The sequence below is a fragment of the Lolium rigidum genome, chromosome 5 (assembly GCF_022539505.1).
Source record: "Lolium rigidum isolate FL_2022 chromosome 5, APGP_CSIRO_Lrig_0.1, whole genome shotgun sequence".
NCBI classification, from domain to species: Eukaryota; Viridiplantae; Streptophyta; class Magnoliopsida; order Poales; family Poaceae; genus Lolium; species Lolium rigidum.
The window spans coordinates 226,132,532-226,144,582 of record NC_061512.1 but is presented as its reverse complement, the minus strand read 5'-3'; the positions used below and the strand labels follow the sequence as shown (position 1 = coordinate 226,144,582).

The 12,051-nt window shown below is 45.7% G+C and overlaps 2 protein-coding genes across 2 annotated transcripts; both read right to left on the bottom strand.

Moving 5' to 3' along the window:
* Nucleotides 1-6,254: 6,254 nt before the first annotated feature.
* LOC124653041 (tonoplast dicarboxylate transporter-like) lies at nt 6,255-7,924 on the bottom strand (the record flags this gene model as incomplete). Its single annotated transcript, XM_047192096.1, has 5 exons — nt 6,255-6,468; nt 6,582-7,092; nt 7,178-7,273; nt 7,361-7,404; nt 7,624-7,924. Coding segments are annotated over 5 exons (987 nt in total), but the record flags the coding sequence as incomplete, so codon positions are not given.
* Nucleotides 7,925-8,999: 1,075 nt separating this feature from the next.
* Nucleotides 9,000-11,539, bottom strand: LOC124653040 (tonoplast dicarboxylate transporter-like). Its single transcript, XM_047192095.1, has 6 exons — nt 10,967-11,539; nt 10,405-10,882; nt 10,153-10,196; nt 9,965-10,060; nt 9,350-9,860; nt 9,000-9,250 (listed from the first exon to the last, which is right to left on the bottom strand). The coding sequence occupies exons 1-6, from the start codon at nt 11,414-11,416 to the stop codon at nt 9,216-9,218; spliced, it is 1,614 nt and encodes a 537-aa protein (XP_047048051.1). The 5' UTR covers nt 11,417-11,539; the 3' UTR covers nt 9,000-9,215.
* Nucleotides 11,540-12,051: the final 512 nt, after the last annotated feature.

The window sequence follows — 12,051 nt, the reverse complement described above, 5'->3', positions numbered from 1 at the left end:
CCGGATCGCATCCGAGGCCAGGGCCAGTGCCGACGGGCGAGGTGTGGCGTGGGCCATTCGTTTTCGTCCTCGTCGTCTTCGATAGCATGGTTGGCCTGCCGGATGCGAGCTGATGATCTTCGTAGTGCAGAAGGTAAATTACTTGTTCGCATGGCTCCTCTCCGGATGCGTCTTGGGTTTCTTCATTTGGATTTCTTAGCGAGGGAGAAAAGCTGCTGTTGCATCTCCTGTAGCCGCTGAACCTCCTTTAGCCCTCATCAACGACATGCCTGGTGCCTAATTTTCTCTCGATCTGTCCGGATTTGAGCCGGAGTAGATGCGACACGCCGGAAAAGAGAGGAGGCTTCATCAAGAAACAAGAGAGGCGGCCGTCGGGCAGGAGGAATCAGCTATGGAAGAAGGAGCGGCGAGCGGTGCGAATTCGGCTACGGAAGATGGAGTGGCGAGCAGCGGCGTGCGGGTGCAAGAGAAGGACCGAACCCCAGTCAACACAGCATCGAACCGACATCGCGACTCACGTCCATGTAGGCTCCAACCAACGCCACGTCACGAGCAACCACAGGCTCCCAAAAGCCTGGGAGCTTAGAGCATCCCCACTCGTTTGGCCTCCCCACGCCGAAATCCGAACGAAACAACCGTCGGATTGGACGAAATTAATTCGTGGGGAGAACCATATTTCCAGTCGTCCACCCGGAGTTCGGCGGATAAAGTCGAAATTCAAACAAGTCGCGTCCCGCTACAAATTCGATCGGCAAAAGGATCAGCCACAGATTGGCGATCGGAGGGAAATTACACTGAAACAGGGGCGTCGGCAGTCCCGTCTGGCACGGTGGTGTCACACGCCGTGGTCGAAGCACTGGCCGATGAACTTTATGTTCATCTTTACTTTGCCTGTGAACTTTATGTTCGGTTTGTAAGACTAATATGTTTCAAAGAAGTAAGCCTATCTTATTTCGTGAATAAACTGGATCTACAACCTAGCCAACCAGATTTTATGTTTTCACAGATGCACATTTCGGTTCTTATTATTTCACATAAAATTATTGTGGAGGGTTTGTGTACTACATCCCTTTGTAATAAAAGCTAATATATTGTATTCTATGGGTATTGGTTTTATTAATTTAGCGTTGGGCTTCTCTGAAGACAGCAAACCCAACATTTCACTGAAGCGTTTGTGAACATATAGAAGGCACATTACGGCAGATATGATGTTTTGGCTCATGGGTCTAAATGGTCAAACTATCTAAAAGTTTTAATAAAAAATCCTAGATGTACATCCGGACACATGCTATATTTGAATAAAAAGATTTGTAAGAAAAATATATTTTTAGTGGGCTGTGGAAAAATACAAAACAAATCTCGTGAGAAGCTACTTTGGAGTACCGTAAAAAATCTTTTTTACGCAAGCCACAAAAAAATCATTTTACCGCAAGACTTCACGTGTGGACATAGAATGTCCGGATGTATACCTAATCTTTTTTCATAAATTTTTTAACATTTTGAAATTATTTTTTGAGACTTGGGTGCATCTACACCTCTGAGTGAAAATGCATTTCCGCATGACGACCCCGTTTCTGCTGGCTACAATAACACGAAATGGAGCACAGTGAAACCAACCAAACAAATCAAGCGCATAAACGCATTCCCATCCAAAAGTCCCTGTTACTACCCATAACGCGGTGCAGCTCCAGCATGAGCATGAGCATGAGCATGCGCATGTGTGCTCCTCCTCAACCTGCCTGCTTGATCCACATCCATCGTATCAATCCCCATCGTTCATAATGCTAGACTTACGGGGTGATATCTACGGAATCCTACTTACGGGATGACGTGGTGGGATGTTGTGCAACTGAATGAGTAAAAATCGGAGCAACTGATGAATCCCTTCCAATCACAAGAGGCCACACCCCTCCGTAAGTTAATTCTGTAGACTGATTCCGTAGGTGTAGACCTGGATGCATTCTCTCCATGCTGCTAGCAGCCATCAATACGCACGATACGAGCAGACGAGCTCCCTCCCGATGTAACACGTCAACGAATCGGCCTGAAGCACCTCATCCTCATGAGACGCCTGCGTAGCTGCGCTGTGCCCGTTCCGTTCTGCTATGATTAGCGCCCCCCACCACAAGTCGACTGTGCCACATGCAGACAAAAGGAACAAAATTAATTACACCAGGAGTAGACGAGATCGATAGGCACCATCGCACCTTCGTCCGAATGCGACCGTGCCGATGGCGATGAAGTAGCAGTAACACTGTGTGCGATGTGAGCCCCGCGTACGCGGCCGGAGAAGCTAGGCAGACCATAATCAGAAGTAGGAGTACGTAGATATGTACGTTTACCCGTAAGATCGGGAGTATTCTAATTTCTACGCTGTATCCGTCCAGTATCGATCAGCTTTGACTCTTGGGAGTGACATGTATAGTATTATTGTAGATTGTAGAATATCTACTCCAGCTACATACAGTACTGTTCTCCCAAAGCAATCATGTCAATTGGCAACTGGACTCCGTTTGAACTGAAAGAAAATTGACAACGAAACGTCTAAAAACCTGGTTTGAATAACTTCAGCCCCTTTGGTTCTGGTATCCTGGTTTGAAGGTGCACGTGTAAGATTGGAGCATGCGTGTGACACCCCATGCTGTTCTACAGGGAAGGAAGAAGACCTAGCATATATAGCAGTACCAGATCCGTATAATTCGGAGCGATCTGGTGATGATCAGTACCCAGGCTCGGCAAGAACAATGGAATGGATGCGCTCCCACGATTCAGATCCAGCGTATGAAATACTGTACATGGCTGCTCCGGATGGGCAACGTACTACAGGAACCTGGGCTATACGAAGGGAAGCGAGGTATGGTATGTATGGATGGAAAGCCGTACTCCGAACTGATCAACGGTGGTTCCATCGCCGGTGAGGCAATAATCCGTTACTGTCTATATGATGCATGGGCTGGCAAATGTACCGCGGGAGAACAAAAGTTTCTGACAGCATGGGTTTTTGTCCTCGGATTCATGGTGAGCAAAGCCAAAGCACGCACTCGAGTTGAGGAGCGCCTAGGCCAAGCGAGCGTTGCTCCACCTGCACGAAGATCTCCATGGGCCGCTCCTACTAGGCCCAAAAATCGGCACTGTTATTTTTTTGTTTCTTTTCCCTTTTTATTTTCTCTTTTCGGTTGTATCTTTTTTTTATCCGACCAACTTTTACAGTCGAACAATTTTCAAAATTGAACGATTTAAAAATTAGGAAATTTTTAAATTTGCAAAACCAGTAAAATCGAAGAGACCAGCAAAAAACGAAGAAACCAACAAAAACCTAGGAACAAGCAAAAATAGCATGAAAACTAATAAAAACTATTCACACCCCCGTTAATGGGCCAGCGCACCCCGACTATCGCTTCAGGCGAGAACAGATCGCTCCCGCATGGAGCGATGAATAAGGTTTCATTGGAGACTCATAGTTACGTGAAAAAATAGTTTGATCAATTAAAATTCTAGCTAAATTCACGGCCCATCACAATCAGTGGCGAATCTAGCCCATTTCGCTAGGGTGGGGCAGGCCTTAGTTGGGCCGTGTTTTTTTATTTTTTCCATAATTTCTATATAAGACATATGGGCTGGGCCAAATCTTAGGGTGGTCCCCGCCCCACCCTTCCACCCTGTTGGCTCCGCCCCTGATCACAATTTACTGGAGACTCCTAGTTACGTGAAAAAATAGTTTGATCAAAAGCTGGATCCATAGGAAATTACTAGGCCTCCAAATCATAACAACTACCGTAGTCACTCCATTGTAGAGGGGGGGGGGGGGGATCAGTATATTGTATCCATCTCATCATACTTATCAACTGCCAGTTCATGATATCTTCCAATGCTTTAATCCATCTACATAGGTAATAAGATGATAGGGAAAGGTGTCAATTATAAAGGCATTGTTTGGTACATTTTGCGACTTGCTACTCATTATGCAGTTGCTTAGACAGAGTCGATCATACGATCTTACTCTAGATAGTGGAGTTGTTTATAGAGAGAAGAAACCTACAAGATCTTGTGAATAATTGGAATGCAACAATTATTTACACAACTTGAGAACGATTTAAGTCAATCACTCAATACAATTCACATGAAGTATTATTAATTACTCAATAGCTTATAATATTTGGTTAACGTAAATATTAAATATAAAATTATAATTTCACAGATATATGCCACAGAATTCAGAACAAAAAGTTTTGGCTCGTTTATTCTTGTTGTATTACAGGCACAAGAAGTATTTGACCACACAAGAATCAGCTATGGAAATATTTGTCTTCGTACGAGTCAAAATAAATAAAAATATTTGTACTGAACTTTTATACTTGTTTATAACTCATTTTTTAATTTACATTCGTAGGTTATACATCCTGATGCATTCAAATTGTATTGTCCAAAAAAATTACATTAATTAATTAAATGTATTGCGCCTAAATGTATTTATAGACGATCCTCTCAAATATGAGAAAATAATAAAAGAGAAGTTTTGTCGCTTGCATGATTATAGTGCATATATTTTGTTTGTAACCTTCCAATGCTCCGATCCATCTGCAGAAGTAATAAGATGATAGGGAAAGGTGTCAATTACAAAGGCATGGCTTGGTACATTTTGCGACTTGCTACTCATCATGTAGTAGTTTACAGACAGAGTTGATCATACGATCTTACTCCTGATAGTGGAGTTGTTTATAGAGAGAAGAAACCTACAAGATCTTTGTATGATCACCATGATGGAGCTGCTTCGTACAGGCAATTATGCAGTCTGCCGAGCCGGAACCCATCTTTACTTTGTGGTTTCCGAAAATGTGCACCAGTGCATTAGAATCAAATGATGAAGAAGTTGCAAATTTCAGTATATTCATATGCAATTGCTTAAAACAAATCTTCATACCATCTCGTAGATACAAAAGAGAATATGACATCATAATCTTCATGCATGAGGTGACGACATTGACTATACACTGTACAACCTCAACATTCTACTACGTACTACATCCGAACCTACAGACTACAAACCGCAATGCTTAAAAAGTGCAACTGTATTTTCTATGTACATGTATTCTCCTGTGAACAATTGGAATGCAACAATTATTTACACAAGTTGAGAACAATTTAAGTCGGTCAATTAATACAATTCACATGAAGTATTATTAATTACTCAATAGCTTATATTATTTGCTTTACGTAAATATTAAATATAAAATTATAATTTCACATATATACACCACAGAATTCGGGACAAATAGTTTTGGCTTCGTTTCTGATGTGCTATTGCCACCACCGATGGCTGCTGTATTGTTGTTGTATTACAGGCACAAGAAGTATTTGACCACACAAGAATCGTCTATGCAATTTTTTTGTCTTTGGACAAGTCAAAATAAATAAAACTATTTGTACTGAACTTTTATACTTGTTTATAACTCATTTTTAAATTTACATTCGTAGGTTATACATCCTGATGCATTCAAATTGTATTGTCCAACAAAAATTACATTAATTAATTAAATGTATTGCACCTAAAAGTATTTATAGACGATCCTCTCAAATATGAGAAAATAATAAAAGAGAATTTTTGTCGCTTGCATGATTATAGTGCATATATTTTATTTATAACCTTACCTGTCTTGGTAAAGATCACTAAATTTTATGGTGAAAAATATCTTGGTAGATATCTCTAGTTTATGACCAAGTATACTAAAATGAAATGTATATCGCGGAATCGTTGACATGTTTTGCCAATTTGGGGAATACGATATTTTAACACACATACTAGCACAATCATTCCATTGCAAAGGGGGGTTATTAGTATCTTGTTATCAATTTGTCGTATCTTTTTGTTAGCAAATCATTCCATTCCATCTTTTTGTTACCAGTGCAGATATCTTTCAATGGTCCGATCCAGCTGCAGAAGTGATAAGATGACATGGAAAGGTGTCAATTACAAAGGCATTGCTTGGGACTTTCTGGGACTTGCTACTCATCATGCAATTGTTTATAGAGAGGGGCAATTATGCGATCTTACTCCTAATAGTGGAGTTGTTTATAGAGAGAAAGCACCTAGAAGATTTTTGTATCATCATCATCATCATCATGGAACTGTTCACATATAGGCAATTATGCAGGCTCCCGATCAAGAACCCATCTTTGCTTTGTGGTTTCAGAAAATGTGTACTAGTACATTAGAATGAAACGATGAAGAGATTGCAAATTTCAATCTATTCATATTGCTCAATACAAATATTCATCCATTTCGTAGATACAAAAAAGAATATGACCTCATATTCTTCATGAGGAAACTACATTGACTATACACTGTACAACCTCAACATTCTACCACTACATCCTAGCCTACAGACTACAGACCGTAATGCTTAAAAGGTACAACTGAATTTTCGGTACGTTTCTATACCTTCTGATCCATGCCAAAAACCATAGAACCTGCATCACATCAAGAGAATAGAAGGATTCAGTACCAGAGTATATTTACTAGGCTGCAGTTTTTTTTCGGAGGCTGAATTATTTACTTGTGCAAGAATCTTAAGTAACATTACCTAGCGTTGGCAGTAGGACAGTGAGAGCAGCAACGCCGACGATTTTCAGGGGCATCCCGGTGACCACCATATCCTTGATGGTGATGTAGCCGGTGCTGAACCCGACTACGTTGCCCGGTGAGCCGGTAGGAAGCAGGTACGAGAGCTGCGCGCCGACGGCGCCGGGCACCATGAGCAGCAGCGGGTGCACGCCGATGGTCTTGCCCAGCTCGGCGAGCAGCGGCAGCACGAGCGTGGTGGTGGCGTCGTCGGAGGTGAACTCCGTGATGAGGCCGCTGAAGACGCACGCGACGGCCGCGATGACGAGCGCCGGCGCGCCCCGCAGGAAGCCCAGCCCCTCCGAGAGGATGTCCGTGAGGCCACTCGTCTTGAAGCCATCGGCGATGGCGAAGCCGGCGCCGAGGAGGAGGATGATGTTCCACTGCAGCTTCCGGCACTTGCCCCAGTCCATGAGCTTCTCGCCGTCGTTCTTGCCGCTCGGGATTATGAAGAGCAGCGTCGCCATCATGATCTGCATTGCGAGTAGATTCGCGTCACGTTGGCTGAACTAGTGTGACAGATTAATTAGAAAAGGTAATGTTGGTGAGAGTACTTACAGTGACAGTTCCATCCCCAACATTGCCGTGGAAGAGCACTGACCACCCAGGGATGTCGTCCGTCAGGCTCCTCGTCATCCAGAGCACAATCAGACCCTGCAAACGAGTTAGGACCGATTCAGTATTTCAGTTATGTTACAGCTGTGTTTCAAAGTTCAGGTAAAGAGAGGGGCTACAACTTACCCCGAAAATGGCAAAAACCATCTTCTCTGCAAAAGCCATAGGACCTGTCACAAATCAAGATGGAGATGCTCATCAGACACTGAAATTATTTTTCAGCTCGTGACAAGGGGCAAAATGTGGTTCATTGCCGAGCTATCCAGACTATGTAATGTTTGACCGAGGCCTGCTATGTCGACATTCAGAGAGACAGATGGCCGGACCATGATTGAATTGTAAAAGCATTTCTCCAGGTACACGGGGAGAGAGCAAGAATGGCAACGCACCGAGCAAGCTGAGCTCCCTCCTGAGGTGGGTCCGGTCGAGGTAAGCTGAGAGCGCCCTCCCGGTGTTGTTGGAGCAGTACATGAGGAAGAGCGTGGCCCAGAGCGCGGCGAAGAGGACGAGCGCCATGGGGAGGCCGAAGGACATCCATGAGCTGAAGGTGATGGGGTCCTGCTCCGGGAAGTAGGTGGACCACATCCCCACGAGGATGATGTTGGCGCCGGTGCCCGTGAGCGTCGCCAGCCCGCCGATCGCCGACGCGTAGACGACGCCGAGCACCACCGCCTTGGAGAAGCGCCTGAAAACGATTTACACAAGTTGAAAACGATTTAAGTCAGTCACTTAATACAATTCACATGAAGTATTATTAATTACTCGATAGCTTATATTATTTGTTTTACGTTAATATAAAAAATAAAATTATAATTTTCCCAAATATGCACTACAGAATTCAGAACAAATAGTTTTGGCTTCATTTCTAATGTGCTATTACATGTCAAATACATTGTTGGTCACAACAGAATGGTCTATGCAAATTTTTGTGGTCAAACGAGTCAAAATAAATAAAACTATTTGTACTGAACTTTTATACTTATTTATAACTCATTTTTTAAATTTACATTAATAGGTTATACATCGTGATGCATTTAAATTGTATTGTCCAACAAAAATTACATTAATTTATTAAATGCATTGGGCCTAAAAATATTTATAGATGATCCTCTAAAATATGGGAAGATAATAAAAGAGAGTTTGTGTCACTTGCATGATTACAGTGCACATATTTTGTTTGTAACCTTACCTATATTTATAAAGATCACTAAATTTTATGGTAAAAAATATCTTGGTAGATATTTCTAGTTTATGACCAAGTATACTAAAAAAAAATTATATCATGGAATCATTGACTTTTTTTCCGATTTGGAGAATACGATATTTTAACACACGTACTCTATAGCACAGTCATTCCATTGCAGAAGGGGGTTACTAGTATTTTGTTATCAATCTTGTCATATCTTTTTGTTAGCAAATCATCCTCATCAACTACCAGCGCAGTACAGGATATCTTCCAATGCTCCGATCCATCTGCAGTGATAAGGTGAAAGGGAAATGTGTCAATTATAAAGGCATTGCTTGGTACATTCTGCGACTGGCTACTCATCATGCACTTGTTTATAGACAGAGTCAATCATACGATCGATCTTACTCCTGATAGTTGAGTTGTTTATAGAGAGAAGAAAACTACAAGATCTTTGTATGATCACCATCATGGAGCTGTTTACCTATAGGCAATTATGCAATCTGCCGATCCAAAACACATCTTTGCTTTGTGGTTTTAGAGAATGTGCACGAGTACATGAAAATGAAAACGAAGAGGTTGCAAATTTCAATATATTCATATGGAATTGCTCAATACAAATCTTAATATCGTCTCCTAGATACAGAAAAGAACATGACCTCATATCATTCATGAGGTAACGACATTGACTATACAGTGTACAACCTCAACATTCTACTAGTACTACATCCTAACCTACAGACTACCCATGGTAATGCTCAAAAGGTGCAACTGATTTTCCAGTACTCTACGTTTCTATACCTTCTGATCCATGCCAAAAACCACAGAACCTGCATCACATCAAGAGAATAACATGATTCAGTACCAGGCTGCAGTTTTTTTTCGGAGGCTAAATTATTTACTAGTGCAAGAATTTTAAGTAAAATTACCTAGCGTTGGCAGTAGGACAGTGAGAGCCGCAACGCCGACGATTTTCAGCGGCATCCCGGTGACCACCATATCCTTGATGGTGATGTAGCCGGTGCTGAACCCGACTACGTTGCCCGGCGAGCCGGTGGGCAGCAGGTACGAGAGCTGCGCGCCGACGGCGCCGGGCACCATGAGCAGCAGCGGGTGCACGCCGATGGTCTTGCCCAGCTCGGCGAGCAGCGGCAGAACAAGCGTGGTGGTGGCATCGTCGGAGGTGAACTCCGTGATGAGGCCGCTGAACACGCACGCGACGGCCGCGATGACGAGCGCCGGCGCGCCCCGGAGGAAGCCGAGCCCCTCCGAGAGGATGTCCGTGAGGCCGCTCGTCTTGAAGCCGTCGGCGATGGCGAAGCCGGCGCCGAGGAGGAGGATGATGTTCCACTGCAGCTTCCGGCACTTGCCCCAGTCCATGAGCTTCTCGCCGTCGTTCTTGCCGCTGGGGATTATGAAGAGCAGCGTCGCCATCATGATCTGCATTGCGATGCGAGCGAGCAGGTTGGTGTCACGTTCGCTGAACTAGTGTGACAGATTGTCCCTCGAAAACTAGAAAAGGTAATGTTGGTGAGAGTACTTACAGTGACAGTCCCATCCCCAACATTGCCGTGGAAGAGTACTGACCACCCAGGGATGTCGTCTGTCAGGCTCCTCGTCATCCAGAGCACAATCAGACCCTGCAAACGAGTTTGGACCGATTCAGTATTTCAGTTATGTTACAGCAACACTGTGTTTCAAGGTTCAGCTAAAGAGAGCGGCTACAACTTACCCCGAAAACGGCAAGAACCATCTTCTCTGCAAAAGCCATTGGACCTGGCACAAATCAAGATGGAGATGCTGATCAGACACTGAAATTATTTTTCAGCTCATGACAAGGGGCAAAATGTGGTTGGTTGCCGAGCTATCCAGAGTATGTAATGTTTGACCAAGGCCTATGTCGACATTCAGAAAGCCAGATGGCCGGACGATGATTGAATTGTAAAAGCATTTCCCCAGAGAGAGCAAGAGAATGGCAACGTACCGAGCAAGCTGAGCTCCCTCCTGAGGTGGGTCCGGTCGAGGTAAGCTGAGAGCGCCCTCGCGGTGTTGTTGGAGCAGTACATGAGGCAGAGCGTGGCCCAGAGCGCGGCGAAGAGGAGGAGCGCCATGGGGAGGCCGAAGGACATCCAGGAGCTGAAGGTGATGGGGTCCTGCTCCGGGAAGTAGGTGGACCACATCCCCACGAGGATGATGTTGGCGCCGGTGCCCGTGAGCGTGGCCAGCCCGCCGATCGCCGACGCGTACACGACGCCGAGCACCACCGCCTTGGAGAAGCGCCTGACCTCGCGCGCGTCGGCGGCGCCGGCGGGGAGCCTCTGCAGTATCCCGGTGGCCACCGGCATCATCATGAGGGTGCAGGGCGTGTTGTGGATCCACATGCTGATGAAGAAGGTGGTGCCGCAGATGCCCAGCAGCAGCAGCGGTGGCTTCACCGGGTCCCCGCAGAAGAGCGACGTGATCTGCGCATTGGAACGAACTGCACAATGTTAGTACTTTGATTGAGCAGGAACTCTGCTCTGAATCGATTGATTGATTGACCGTACGTTCAGGGCGAGGCGGCGGTGGATGTTGTAGTGCTCGATGGCGAGGGCGAGGATGAAGCTGCCGAGGACGAGGGAGATGACGTCGTCCATGTATGCTTTGGCGACGGCGTCGGCGTCGGAGACGCCGAAGACTGGGAAGAGGAAGAGCGGCGCCATGGACGCGACGGCGAGCGGCACGGCGTCGGTGATCCACCAGATGAACACCCAGGCCAGCACGCCGAGCATGTTGCGCGCCGCGGCGTGCCCGGCGCCGAGGTCCAGGAGAGCGCAGATCAGCGCGGCGGCCAGAGGCCCGGCCGCGATCGACAGGTACTTGTTTGCCAGCACCGACCTGAGCGGCGAGCAGGAGCGCCGGGCGCCGTCGTCCGTGATGTCGTCGTGCAGAGGCAGCAGCGGCCTCGTCACGTCATCCGACGAGCTCTCCCAGTGGCCGCTGCAGCGCGGGTCCATGGCCGGTCGGTCGAGCTGAAGAATTCGTTACCAGCTTCGTTCGTTCGTTCCCCTGTCGTGTCGTGTCGATCTGCAGCCAGCAGCCGCGTTCTTTCTCGGTTGCTTGTGGAGGTGTGGTGTCCAAAAAGTTTGGCCGTTCTTATAGGCGCGGGAACACGACACTGTTGGAAAAACTGGTCTAATGAAAATTTGAAAAGTATTGTGCTCATCTCTGAGTACACGACAAACTAAGAGCATTTTCCGTCGCGTCTCTCCTGACCCTCCTAAATGCTAATTGGGGGTGACAAATAGAAACACAGCATCCATCCATCATCCATGGCCCTCAAAGACGGCTTGTTTCGGCGTGGCCATGTGACTGAGACCGGCCTAAAAAAAATTGCCTCCTTCTAACGCCAACCCCTACCCATAAGGCTGGGTCGTTTGGAGGCGTCGGACATAAGCATTGCCCACGCCACGTAAGATACCGACAATCGAGTGTGATCAGCCAAAGATCCAACACATTTCCACCTTGCTATGTGGCCTCTCCTTGGATCAAGGTTTATCCCACTCCAAAAAATTGCCACTACGGCTGTCCTCATTGCAGCCGCTTGTTTCGACGCCGGTAGTTCAACGACGCCTACACCAATCTCCAGTTG